The sequence below is a fragment of the Pipistrellus kuhlii genome, unplaced genomic scaffold, assembly GCF_014108245.1.
Source record: "Pipistrellus kuhlii isolate mPipKuh1 unplaced genomic scaffold, mPipKuh1.p scaffold_m20_p_2, whole genome shotgun sequence".
In the NCBI taxonomy this organism is placed as follows: Eukaryota; Metazoa; Chordata; class Mammalia; order Chiroptera; family Vespertilionidae; genus Pipistrellus; species Pipistrellus kuhlii.
The window spans coordinates 50,922,093-50,937,060 of record NW_023425515.1 but is presented as its reverse complement, the minus strand read 5'-3'; the positions used below and the strand labels follow the sequence as shown (position 1 = coordinate 50,937,060).

Sequence of the window (14,968 nt, the reverse complement as noted above, 5' to 3'; positions counted from 1 at the left end):
TTAGTGGTTGCCAGGAACTGGTGGTAAGGTAGAATAGAGGGTGACTGCTGAAGAGGTACAGGGCTACTTTATGGAGCGATGAAAATGTTCTAGAATTAGTGATAATGTTGAGCAACATGGTGAATATGCTAAAACCACTGTATACTTAAAACAGTGAACTTTTCATTTCGTGAATTTTATTTTACACAATATCTTTGGTAAAAACTCAAAGGAGTTGTCACAACCACAAAGACTTTCTACTTTCATTCTTTTATGCTTAAGTATCAACTTGAAAATGCCAAATTACTGTGACTCATCTATAAGTGTGAAAAAGATTAAGAATTAATATCCATAGAGCACTTGGACCAGTGACTGACATAATATTGTAGCTCTCTCAGTAACTGTTAGCTATTAGCAGTAGTATTGTATTTGGAGTCTAAATAAGATGGGGGAAAAATTACGTCCTATTTCTCTCCAAATTATTGTCTTCAATGAGGGAAAGATTTATTTGACTACAATCAAGAAGGAAAAAAGCACAAGCTGATTTTTATGTGGCTACTGCTGGTCTAGCATTTAATTTAAAAATACAGCAAAAACATTTCGGTCTGTCATGGGAATTCACGAAGAGTCTAGATAGCAAAAACCAAATAATTCTATGAGATCTACTAGAAGATCAACATGAAAGAAAGAAGCTTTGAGAAGATGGATAATTTTTTAAACCCTGTCTCAGTTAGTAGATTCATAGGTCACTTCACAGCAATACTGAAAACACTCCATTTCTAGACTACCAAACCTGCCCATATTTAAATATAAGTTAAACACACATTCTGAAGCCAGACAATGTTGTGGACTCCTTTAGATTAGAAATTATATTCTTCTTATATTAACTGCTAGAGGCCCAGTGCACAAAATGTGTGCATTCGGGGGGCGAGGGAAGGGTAGTCCCTCAGCCGGCCTGCACCCTCTTGCAGTCCAGGAGCCCTCAGGGGATGTCTGACTGCCAGCTGAGGCCTGCCAGGGGAGGCAGGCCTAAGCTGGCAGTTGAACATCCTTAGTACCGCTGTGGAGGCCAAAGAGGCTCCTGCCACCACCGCTGCTCTCACCAGCTGTGAGCCTGACTTCTGGCTGAGTGGCGCTCCTCCTGTGAGAGCTCGTGCGTTGAGCTTCTGCCCCCTGGCAGTCAGTGTGCTTCACAGCCACCGGTCCTTCTGTCGTTTGGTCAATTTGCATATTGGCCTTTTATTATATAGGATTCTGAGAGGTAACAAAAATTGTGCTATCTGATTATAAGGCAAACAAATCAAAACGTTACAAGTCTTCAGGAAAGAAGAGGGCTGGCAAAATCTAATTGCTTAAGAGAATAAGAAAATAGCTTTACATATTAGCTGCAATGGAGGTCAGGCAGCTGATAAGGCAGAGAGAGAAAATTTCAACCAAAAATGAGCACTCTAAAATAGTGCCTGAAGCCACATATGAAAAGATACATTCTACGCAAGTCAAAAGTGGGAGCAACTATGAGATTACTATTGTTCATTTTCAGTCATGTGGGAACAGAAATAATAGCAGATTAACAAATATTTATTAAGCACTTGCCACATACTTGAACAAAAACATTTTATACTAGAAGCCTGGTGCACAGATTTCTGCACTGGTGGGGTCCCTCAGTATGGCCTGTGAAGATCGGGCCAAAACCAGATCTCCGACATCCCCCAAGGAGTCCCAGATTGCAAGAGGGTGGTTCTCGGGCGATGCACCCTGGAATCGGGCTCCCTCCTCTCTAGCTCCAGGTGTATCACCTGAGAACTGCAGCTGCCAAGTCACCAGAGCTCGGCAGCTCCTGCATTGAGTGTCTACCCTCTTGTGGTCATAGCTACAGGTCGGACAGGCAAACAGTCAATCGCTTAGGCTTTTATATATATAGATGAGATTATAAACTACAGGTTGTTTATTCTTTAAAAAAATCTTAATAAAAACTGTCCTAAAACTTCCAATAAAATATTCTCTATCTGAAAATGGTCAAAAGAAGAATTATAAATAAAGGATTTTCTAGAGATAAAGAACACACTGCTGGGAATGTGGAAATGCTATTGAAGAGACATTATTATTATGATTACTTGTGGTAATACCTACCTGTATCTGTACTTTTCATTCCCATCCTAAATCGTATCTGCTTGCCATGAAGGACCTTGGAAAGGTGCTCAGCAGTCCAGTGTCGTGCTGGCCAATCAAAAGCCATATTACAGAAGACTGCAGGTTGCTGTAAAGACATGATAATTTCTTTTGCTTTCTCTGGTGTGAAAGGTTTGACATATTCATCTAGGAAGAGAAATAAATAGAGCAACAGGTAAGTAACTATAGTTACTTCATGTAATAGGAAAAATACTATCATTTTTATTATGGCAAGTCTTTTTGTGTAATTACACTTCACTTATTACTGATCATATAAATCTATACTAATAAAAAGGTAATATGCTAATTACTTTTCCAGTGGGGTCGCGCCTAAACAGGCAGTCGGACATCCCTCTCACAATCCAGGACTGCTGGCTCCCAACTGCTTGCCTGCCTGTCTTCCTGATTGCCCCTAACCGCTTCTGCCTGCCTGCCTGCCTGATCACCCCCTAACCACTCCGCTGTCAGCCTGATTGATGTCTAACTGCTCCCCTGCTAGCCTGTTTGCCCTCAACTTCTCCTCTCTGCTGGCCTGGTTACCTCCAAATGTCCTTCCCTGCTTGCCTGGTCCCTCCCAACTGCCCTCCCCTGCTGGCCATCTTGTGGTGGCCATGTTGTGTGGTAGCCACATAGGGGCAGGGATATTTGACCACATGGGGGCAGCCATATTGTGTATTGAAGTGATGGTCAATCTGCATATTACTCTTTTATTAGATAGGATAGAGGCCTGGTGCATGGGTGGAGGCCAGCTGGTTTGCCCTGAAGGGTGCCCCAGATCAGGGTGGGGGTTCCCTTGGGGCATAGGCAGCCTGAGTGAAGAGCCTGTGGTGGTTTGAAGGCCAGCCACGCCCCTTGGTGACCCAAGTGGAGGCCCTGGTATCTGGAATATTTACCTTCTACAATTGAAACTTTGTAGCCTGGAGCAGAGCCAAGCCTTCTGCTTGCTCCGTGGCTGCCGCCATTTCTGTTTGAATTTATTTACCTTCTATAATTGAAACTTTGTATCCCTGAGTGGAGGCTTAGGCCAGCAAGGGCAGGTGGAAAGCTTGGCTTCTTCCATTGCCTGGGAAACCCAAGTCTCCCTCCTGCTCTCTGTGGCTGTAGCCATCATGGTTGGGTTTATTTGCATACTCGCTCTGATTGGCTGGTGGGTGTGGTTGGTGGGTGTAGCTGAGTGATGGCTAATTTGCATATTACTCTTTTATTAGGTAGGATACTATTATAATAAAAAGGTAATATGCTAATTAGACCAGACATCCTTCTGGACAAAGCCATAGTGGCGGGGGCCAAGGCAGAGGCAGTTAGGGGCACTCAGGCCAACAGGAAAGAGCAGTTAGGGGTGATCAGGCAGGTAGGCAGAGAGGTTAGGAGTGATCAGGCAGGCAGGCGAGTGGTTAGGAGCCAGTGGTCCCAGATTATGAGAGGGATGTCTGGTAGTCAAACAACCCCTGAGGGGTCCCGGATTGGAGAGGGTGCAGGCTGGGCTGAGGAACCCCTCCTCCCCCTGCCCCTGTGCATGAATTTCATGCACTGGACCTCTAGTATAAATATAAATATCAAACAACCATAATTCATCAATGATATTTCTTATATTAAATTTTAAATGTTAGAAAGCACTTACATTTTTTTAATGTCAAAGTGTTTTTAAAAGGGATTTCTAACTATTTATTTAAATTTAAAAAGATGCACTTTTAAAAAAATATTTTCTAAACAGAGAATAATGTAAGAAAAGCTGATATAAACTACTCTAGAACAACCAGAATTGCTGTAGTCAGCAACAATTCTACTTGCTCTATCACATATCTATTCCCCCAAAACCAACTGAATTAATAAAAATATATCAGTCAGTGGGAAAAGGGGAATTACTTTTATTGAAAGATTTAAAAAGAATTAAAAAATGTGCTAGGAAGAGTATCAGGGTTAATCCTTGACCAGTTTGGCTCAGTGGACAGAGTGTCGGCCCATGAACTGAAGGATCACAGGTTTGACTCTGGTCAAGGGCATATACCTCGATTGCAGGCTCGGTTGGGGTGTGTGTGAGAGGCAACCAATCGATGTATCTCTCTCACATAGATGTTTCACCCTCTCTAAAAATCAATGGAAAACGTTTCTTGGGTGAGGATTAAATAAATAAAATATTTGTAAAAATAAAAAAATAATCACTGGCTTCAACTGCATTTATAAAAAGTATAGGTGCTAAGAACTGAGTACTTCAATAAATTCCACAGAATTATATAATGTTAATTCTGGATAGGATAGTAAATATTAGTATTTGCTAAATAAAAGAATAAGTAAATTTCTCTTTAAAGACATGTTTAAACATATTGGGGACCAGTAGTTTTATTGCTAGCTTTACCTAGTAGACAGATAAATTTCTATTGAATGAGTACAAAAACGTTTTACATAAATGTTAAAGGCATGCTTTAAAGTTAAATACCCATTGCATTTTGAAGTTATTTATTACATGTGCTTACCAGCTAATATCTTATTAAAGTATGATACTCTGTAAAACAGTGTAATATAAAGCAAGAATTCTCATGATCCATCACTATGTGTTAAGATGAAAGTGTTCTGGAAAAGGTAAAAAAAAATGCTTCATACTTTGACCCTCAAAACATATATTTATGATTCTTTGAATCAGCTAAATCCTACATTTCAGTTATGTAATCTGTAATTACACTTAATTCAAAAAAATTAGTAAAGCTCATAACTAATCCAAATTCTCCCATCATCCAACTTTTTATAAACTTTCTGATAAAAGAATGAGGAATGGGGCAGGACTCATTGAGGAACTTGAGTAATTTGTCTGACTGTAAGACTTGCTTTTAAAGAAAATGAAAATTTAAGTCAATTTCATTTCCTTTCTTAGACAAGGGAAAAACCTCAGAATCCTTTCCTAAAAACCTTGATGAAAGTGAGCAAGCTCTAAGCCTTCAGCAGTTGATATTTGATAACAGTGTGTCACCTTCTACATCAGTGATTCGCAACCTTCCTAATGTCATGACCCTTTAATACAGTTCCTTGTGTTGGGGTTTCCCCCAACCATAAAATTATTTTTGTTGCTACTTCATTACTGTAATTTTGCTGCTGTTATGAATCGTAATGTAAATATGTGTTTTCCAATGGTCTTAGGTGACCCCTGACAGCGGTTCTCAACCTGGGGGTTGCAACCCCTTTCACAGGGGTCACCTAGGACCATTGGGAAACACAGATATTACATTAAGATTCATAACAGTAGCAAAATTACAGTTACAAAGTAGTTTTATGGTTGGGGGTCACCACAACACGAGGAACTGTATTAAAGGGTCATGGTATTAGGAAGGTTGAGAACTACTGGTCTACATACTCAGGGCTTCCAAGTGAGGAGGAAATCGGTATGGAAGCTTAGAGAGGGTAAGGGCAGGTAGAAGAGCTGGGGACTACATGACGTGAGGAAGGAGAGACACTCTTAGGTCTCGATGTAAAAAAAGCCCCAACTCTATCTTTATTATGTTTTTAAAATATATTTTTATTTATTTCAGAGAGGAAGGGAGAGGGAGAGAGATAGAAACATCAATGATGAGTCCAAAGCTTAGCTATTATAAACTGTGCTGATATAAACATAAGGGTACATATATCCTTTCTGATTGGTGTTTCTAGTTTCTTGGGATATATTCCTAGAAGTGTGATCTCTGGGTCAAATGGCAGTTCCATTTTTAGATTTTTGAGGAAACTCCATACTGTTCTCCACAGTGGCTGCACCAGTCTGAATTCCCACCAACAGTGCACAAGGGTTCCTTTTTCTCCGCATCCTTGTCAGCACTTGTGGTACATCTACACAATTGAATACTATGCTACTGTAAAAAAGAAGGAATTCTGACCATTTGTAACAGCATGGATCGAACTGGAGAGCATTATGCTAAGTGAAATAAGCCAGTCAGAGAAATATAAATATCACAAGATCTCACTCATTTGTGGGATATAATGAACAACATAAACTGATGAACGAAAATAGATGCAAAGACAGAGAAGTTTCAATCACACCGTCAAACCTCAGAGGGAAGGTAGGGGTAAAGGGGAGAGATCAACCAGAGGACTCGTATACTTATATGCATGCATATAAGTATAACCAATGGACACAGACACCAGGGGGGTGAGGGCATGACTGGGGGTTGGAGGGAAATGGGAGAATAAGGACACATATGTAATACCTTAGTCAACAAAGAAAAAAAAGAGAGAAGAAACAAAGTACTAATACATAGTACAACATAGGTGAACTTTTGAAGAAAACATTATGCTCAGCGAAAGTCAGTCAGTTATAAAACATCACATATTGTCTGATTTCGTTGATATGAAATGTCCAGAATAGGGTAAATCCATAGAAATAGAAAGTAGATTAGTGGTTGCACAACTCTACATATACTAAAAACTATTGAATTATACATTTTAAATAGATAAATTGTGTAGTATGTGAATTATATCTCAATAAAGCTGTTACAAGAAAAAAAAAAGTAAAAGAAACATCAATGATGAGAGAGAATCATTGATTGACTGACTCCTGCATGCCCCATACTGTGGATCAAGCCTGCAATCCCAGCAAAGTGCCCTGATCAGGAATCGAACTATAACCACCTGGTTCATAGGTCGATGCTCAAACACTGAGCCACACAAGCCAGGCCCCAACTTTATCTTCAAATTACCTTGAAGTACCATGTTAAAGAAAACAGGATGTTACGAGGAATAAAAAAATGTTTCTATCTTTCCTTGAGATGTTTACCACTTTTGACATGTATGATAAATGCACATTTAAGGTCTGAACTCATACTGGCCTATACATACAAAGTTACCAGATTGCAGTACACCAAATCTTCCAGGACTTGTAGGGCCAGATTCCATGTGCATGAAAATGGACAAGCTGTATTTTTATTATATTTAAAAACAACTTTTAAAATATATTTTTATGGATTTCAGAGAGGAAAGGAGAGGGAAAGAGAGAGAGAAACATCAGTGGAGAGAATCATTGATCAGCTGCCTCCTGCACACCCCACACTGGGGATGGAGCCTGAAACCCAGGCATAAGACCTTGACTGGAATCAAACCCAGAACCCTTTAGTCTGCAGGTCGACGCTCTATCTGCTAAGCCAAACCAGTTAGGGCTATTATATATTTTTAAAATTTTGCTAGACTATGTATGAAAAGCTATTAATACATTCATAATACTCTCTCATCTGTGGCATAAAAATTAGAACTATCCTTTGAGAAATAACTGAGACAATGAAATAGAAGTCTCAAAGAATCACCCACTCACTCAGGAATTTGCTATTAACAGAATCATACGATATACATTTGTAATATATGTATATACATACATATAAAATATCTACTCCCGCAAAATAAATAGGAAACTATACACCTACTGTCTAAGAGTAGAAAGTATAACTAAATATTGCCCCCACGGTGCATATGTCCAATAACAATAAAAATGAGGGCTCTGTAGAAATCTATAGAGTTGTAAGGACTGGAATTGACTCAGAGAACTATTGCAATAGCCGAGAGAGAAGTGTGATGACAAGGCTCTGAACAAGAAGTGGCAGTGAGGAAGGCAGAGTCGGTAAAGATGGAGAAATATGCCACATAGTTCTATATACATTAAAGTAAAAATGCACATGTGACCCTCTACGAAGGCAGAGAAGGTATTTTATTACCACTACCCGAAGGAAGAAATGGAAGCTCAGATATCAAAGGGCAACACACCCAGAGATGAACTGAAACTATAGGTCTCACTCCTGATTCCAAGTCCGGGGCTCTTTCCACTGCACAATCCTGATAGCAGAGAATTAAAATTGAGGGACGTATTCTGGCACCAAAATCTCAGGAGAGATAACACAAGCTGAAAAGATAAACAGGTGCAGGAAAGCTTTAGATCGACTGATAGATAATAAAACCATATGAGCTGTTGAGGACGGAGGAATGGTTTGGTTTGTGCATCGTATATGTGTAGGGGGAGGTGTTAATAGTAGAGGCTGCTGGCTGCCTAACTTATCATTCTCTTCTTCCTTACTAGCAGAACTCTGGTCATTGGGAGTAGCTGAAAAATTACATTTCTTAGACCGCTTTGCAGATAGGAACGGCCAGAGATATATCTGGAAGTTTCGAGTCATCCTTTTTGCCCTTATCCTCCTCTCCTATCTTGGGCTTGGGAAACAGACATAATGGTTAGCCATCTTGAGAGATAAAAGAACAGCCCAGGAAATTGCAATGTCAGCTGAAAGAATGCAAAGATGTCAATCTTTGTGCCACTGAGCCACCAGCCAAATTCTACTTCCTGAATCCTTTGATATAAAAAAAAAAAAAAAATTAACTCTTATAGTCAATACACTGTTATTAGCTCATAACTGGTATAAACATCTCGCCTTCTGAAACTATCGCTTTCAAGGATAAACATATATTCCCTGTTAATAACAAGACACCAGGCTCAAATGGAGTTGCTTATGTTAAGCTCCAAGTCACCAACCTCAAACTTAATTACAGTTTCAGCTCTCATAGGAATGGGACATTGAACCAATCAAGAATCACCTGGTTAGAACGGGCCAGGCAATCTGCTGATAGACCCTGACATTTCTAAAGGAAAATGACCTCGCCATAGCCAATCCACGTTTACCTAGTAACTTCCTTGTTCCCACTCCCCTGTGCCTATAAAAGTCTTTCATTTTGTACAGCTTCTTGGAGCTCCTTCCTATCTGCTAGATGGGATGCTGCCCGTGGATCTTTGAAGAAAACCATTAAGATCTTTACATTTTACTAAGTTAATTTTTTTTAAACATTTCTATAAAGTGCTCTGTGGCTTAAGTTGGATGAATCATGGCTGGTCTAACCCACTGAAGCATTCTGTCAGTACTAAGGCTGTTAAGATATTCCTACTTTGAACATTTTACTTCTAGGAATTTAAAGGACAGAGATCAATAAAAGCACCAGACTGTTTGGGGTTGGGTTTTTATTTATTCTGCTTATCTTAAATCAGAGCTGATAGATCATATGGCTTGAAAGTTCCCAAAACATGTCTAGTGTTTTGACAGAACAGTTTCAAAGAAAATAAGTACATTTCTCTCTAACATTGTGTTAAAAATCTTAAAACTACTTAATGATATGATCTAAAAAAAATCCCAGAAATTATTTAATAGGAGACTCTAAAAACTAAAACACCTGCCCAGTGATTGGAATAGATTAAATGTTCCAATAAATGAGTGAAAAGTGCTATAAAACCTATACAGTACAGAGCAATAGGATGCTCCCTGTAGTAGGAAATCAGCATATTTACAGAATTTCAGGCCTATCAGTGAAATTAGACAACCAGCTGGTTGTGAGATAAAACTACTTTGGTTTCTGATAGCTTAATCAACAATGAACCGGGCCATTAAATTAACAAATTTAAGTATTACAATTTCCTTTCAGAAGAATGCAATCTATTCTGTATTAATTAAACAGCTTAGGGATGTACCAGTTACTCCATGCCAACAGTATTTGCAAAGAGCTATATAAATTGTGAAGCAACCTTGACAGCATGTAACTGTCTCCCATCCCCAGTGAACTTGCTTGGCAAGATGAAGTCATAACAGCCTCAACATTTCTACTTGTGGTATCTTCAGTGGCACCATCTTCTAGGCCTTGAAATTCAAAGGGTTTTTAAACTATAAACCAGTTTACTTAAGCATTAAGTTAAGTTTCAGGAGAATTATCTTAGTTTGTATTGATATTTTAAAATAGTGACTATAAAATGAAAAATTACCTTTGGTGTAAATTTTACCATTTGGTAGTCATTTTGTTAAGTAGTACTTGCATAATTCCATTAGTGTTCAGGATTTTTCTGACATGGCCCAATGTTCATGATTTGTTACCCTAATATCTACCATTTCTAATATCTACCATTCCAGAGGTTTTTAAGTTTTCTATATGTATACACAGTAGTCAGATTGATGAAACCGTCATAGGTGTGTGTGTGTGTATCGTGTGTATGTGTGTATCTATCTATCTATCTATCTATCTATCTAGTGTACCACTACAGTGAGTCTGTGTAATGTAACTTTAAAAAAAAACCCATATTTTTATTGATTTCAGTGAGGAAGGAAGAGGGAGAGAGATAGAAACATCAATGATGAGAATCACTGATTGGCTGCCTCCTGCATGCCCCCTACTGGGGATAGAGCCCACAACCTGGGCATGTGCTCTTGACCAGAATCAAACTCAGGATACTTCAGTCCATAGGCGGACGCTCTATCCACTGAGCCAAACCAGCTAGAGCTGTATTGTAACTTTTGACTTACTCTGATATCACCTTCTGAAAGTTTTTAAATAAGATTGAAAACTATTAAATTTAATAGTTCTTAAATTTTTTTATTAAAATTATATCAAAGATATCTGCACATCCATATTCATGCAGCACTATTCATAATAGCCAACAACAGAAATAACCCAAATGTCCATTGAGAGATGAATGGACAAGCAAAATATTTATACATACAGTGGAATATTATTCAGCCTTAAAAAGGAAAGAAATCCTGTCACATGCTACCACATGGATGAACCTTGAGGACATTAGGCCAGTTGAAAGAAACCAGTCACAAAAAGATAAATATTGTATTATTCCACTTATACAAAGGAACTAATATAGGCAAATTCGTAGGAACAGAAAGTAGAATGACAGTTACCAGAGCTGATGGGAGCAGAAGTGTAGGGGTCAGGGGGGCAGGGAGCTTCAGATTTGCATGATGAAAAGTTCTGGAGATCTGTTTCACAATAATGTGAACATACTTAATACTACTGGACTGTACTCTTGAAAATGACAAAGGTGACAAACTTTATATTATTTGGTTTTTTTTACTACTATTAAAAAATCAATACTATTCTTTTTCTAATATTCATCATTATCAAGCATAAAGTATTTTACCTACATATTAATTTTTACTTTTTATCATATCATACGGGTGTTTGTATTTCTTTAAAATCTTGTGCCTCCCCCAACCTTCTTCTTTTTTAAAAAAAATATATTTTTATTGATTTTTTACAAACAGGAAGAGAGAGGGATAGAGAGTCATCAATCAGCTGCCTCTTGCACACCCCCTACTGGGGATGTGTCCGCAACCAAGGTACATGCCCTTGACCGGAATCGAACCTGGGACCTTTCAGTCTGCAGACGACTCTCTATCCACTGAGCCAAACTGGTTTCAGTGACCTTCTTTTTTTTAAAGTGAGGATAAGAATGACACAGAGAGTATGACATTTCTAACTAAAGAGTAAATCTAGTATAGGAGGGTCAGCTATATATGAAACTCAAATCCATACAATGCTAAAATGAGATATTTCCTTGGGCAAGACTGAAAGAACAGTAGAAAGAATAAATCATTCTCTTCACAAAGGTATAAACCTAGCTATAACTGAAACTATGAGAGCCTAATAGAAATAAACATAATAACCTCAGCCTGAAAGACAGAATCAGATTTAAAGAATTACAATTTTGCTGGAACCCATTTGTCTTAGTGGATAGAGCATTGGCCTGCGGACTAAAAGGTCCCAGGTTCGATTCCAGTCAAGTGCATGTACCTTGGTTGTGGGCACATCCCCGGTAGGTGGTGTGCAGGAGGCAACTGGTCAATGTTTCTGGCTCTATATCCCTCTCCTTTACTCTCTGTAAAAAATCAATAAAATATATATATATATTTTTAAAAGTATTATAATTTTTAATTTCACTAAATGCTTTAACCAATGTGTGATCCTGAAAGTAACATCTTACACTCACATTTTAAATTGATTCTTTTTCCTTATTGTCTAAAGTTTTACAAAAATCTCCTTTTCTCCCGATTGACCAACCCCCAGGCCATTCCCACCCCAGGTAAGACCCCACCACCTGAGTATTTGTGTCCTTTGGTTATGCTAATATGCATGTGTACCAGTAAGTTGATTCTTAACAAAGTAGTTTCATATTTGTTTGTTTAGGACTATTACTTAGATTAGTTTTAGGCTTACAACAAATTTCAGAGGAAGGTATTGAGATTTCACACATACCCCCTCCACTCACACATGCATACTCCACCCCCATTATCACATCAACTCACCAGGATGGTACATTTTTACCAAGAATGAACCTAAATTGATCACATTTTACCTGCTCCTTAGGACTTCAAGATGAAGAATAACCAATTTCCTCAAAAAGCTAAATATGGAATTATCATATGACCCAGAAATTTCTCTCTTAGATGTTATGACCAAGAGAACTGAAAACATATGCTCATACAAAAACTTGCCTATGAATGTTCATAGCAGCATTAGTCATAGTAGCCCAAAAGTGGAAACCCAAATGCCCGTTAACTGATGAATGGATAAATAAAATGTGGTATATCCACACTCTGGGTGGAATATTATTCAACCATAAAAAGGAATGAAGTACTGACACATGCTACAATGTGGAGGAACATTGAAAACATTACACTATGTGAAAACAAACATATACAAAGGGCCTCATATTATGATTCCATTTATATGAAACTAGAGGTCTGGTTCACAAATTTATCACGGGTGGGGTCTGGCCAGCCCCACCTCTGATGGGGGGGGTGAGTGCCTGATAGGGTGTGGGGCAATTGGTGGGTTGGTTCCACCCCGATTGAAACTCAGGTGGAAGGGACAATTTGCATATTACCCTTTTATTATATAGAATTATTATATAGGAAAGCTGTCCAGAATAGGCAAATTCATAGAGATAGAGAGCAGATTAGTGATTGCCAGGAGTTGGAAAGAGGGGTTATGGGGAATGACAGCTAATGGGTACCAGGCTTCTTTTGGGTGTGATGAAAACATTCTGAAATGATAGTAGTGATGGCTGCACAACTTTGTGAAAATAGTAAACACCAGTGAACTGTGCACTCTGAAAGGATGAATTTATGTGAATACCATGAAGAATAAAAGCTCATCTTCCCCTTTTGCACGCCTGACATCTTCTGTGGCAGTATCCTTCCAAACCTAAACTCTATGCATTCACAGGAAAACTCAACAGTGCTCTCCCAACCACCTCCTCTTTTCTTCAGGTTCCTAATTTATATGTCATTTCTCAGACTGGAAATTTTCAGTTATCTCTAATTTATTTTCTCTGAGTTTCAACATCAGTCAGCAATGCCAGTACTTTCTATTAATAATACAAATGGTTACCTTTATTAAATAAATAATTCCTGCCAGATACTATGCGGGATGATCTAGATTCTAGAGTATCTTTAATTTTAACAATAAATTATGCATTTTACAGTGATAACTAAAATTAATGGGGATTAAGTACTTTGTCCTTCAGTCTTTCTCCCTTGAATCTATGTTCCATCTTTGAGTGGTGCTCCTTAAAACTAAATCTTATCATGTTACTCTCCCAGATAAGCTCTTCAAAGGCTTCCTACTGTCATAGAAAGTCCAGACTCTTTAACTTGGTATAAGGTGACCTTTATGATTTTTCTTCTTTTCTCACCACTTCTCACACCAACTCCCTTCAGTTCCTGGACCAGGACAAGCTCTCTTCTCTCTTGTTCTGGACTTGGCACAGGGTTCCGGTATTCATTCCCTCAACAAATATGTAACAAGTCCTCACTATGCCTGGCATTGTACTTGCTGCTTGTGGTGAACAAAACAGACATAGGTCCTGCTCTCAAGGTACTTAGGTGTAAGAAGCATGCTGTGGTATAGAACATTTGGGTTAGAGGTCATGGAAAACTACAAAAAAGGTTTTAAATAGGTTTATTCTAGTAAGGTCTCAGGTGGTGACAAACTCTGAAACCTGACTACTAAGGAACCAGGTACAGGAAGGAGGTGAGTGACAGATGTTCTTAAGAATACAACCCAGACCAAGGATTTTTGTAGGCGGTGGTTAGGAATTTGGATTTTATTCTAAGTTCTAAGCACAATGGAATTCATTGAAGAGTTTTAAGTAAGGAAGTGTCCCTTTTTTCTGCTGATCAGAGAAGTGACTGGAAGGGTACAAGGCCTGAAGTGGTTTAGGGGAGAAATGTGGATGACCTGGACAAGGATCTGACAGTGAAGGAGAAAAAAGCTGACAGACTAGATGCAGAACTGACCTGATTTACGAAGAACTAATCAGTTGAAAATGAGAAAGAGATGAAGAGAGTGTACAGAAAGTTTAGGGAATTGTCATTGGAAAAAGGAAGTAGGCTCACCACAGAAACAGAGGATAAGAAGGATCTCGTGCCCACACTGAGTGAATCTTCAAGTGGTTGACCATTTTCATCTTACAGTGTCATCAATTTATCCAGGACTTTTTCCAGCAAAGTTAATCCAGTTAGGTGCAGGTGCAAAAAGAGCAAAAAGATTGGGTTCATCCAGAGATTGGGTTTTGCCAGAAAATAAAAGGCAGGGAGAGACAAGAGATAATGTATTTTCAAGGGAAAGATCATAATGATAAACTATGACATGCATTCCTAATTGGATTAGGGGATACCCAGAAAATGGAAGGATCAAAGAATCAGAAGTATAGATGAAGTTCAAGGATTGTCCCTTATCATTACCAACACAGCTCCTAGGGCAGGGGTGTCGAACTCAATCAGAGAAGGGGCCAAAATCTAAAATCCAGCCTAAATCGCGGGCCGAATGGTTTACTGAACAGTCATAAACTGACAATGTTAACCAGAAATGTGAATTTAAAATGAGTGGAACAATCTTTTCCTTAACAGTGCTGTTAACCAACTCACATGCTATCAAGCAAAACAGTAATATTGGAATGTACCTAAAATGCTCATTGTTTTGTTTTCTGGCTAGATGTCTGACACCGTTTTCCCTGGATCAATGAGTCAATGTT

General features: G+C 38.7%; 1 protein-coding gene across 1 annotated transcript in view; it reads right to left on the bottom strand.

Moving 5' to 3' along the window:
- The window catches only part of HSPBAP1 (HSPB1 associated protein 1), a 43,321-nt gene that overhangs the window by 23,651 nt on the left and 4,702 nt on the right, over positions 1-14,968 (bottom strand). The window contains 2 exon segments of the mRNA XM_045583944.1: positions 2,110-2,295; positions 10,833-10,910. Of these exon segments, the coding sequence (XP_045439900.1) occupies positions 2,110-2,295; positions 10,833-10,910 (264 nt within the window).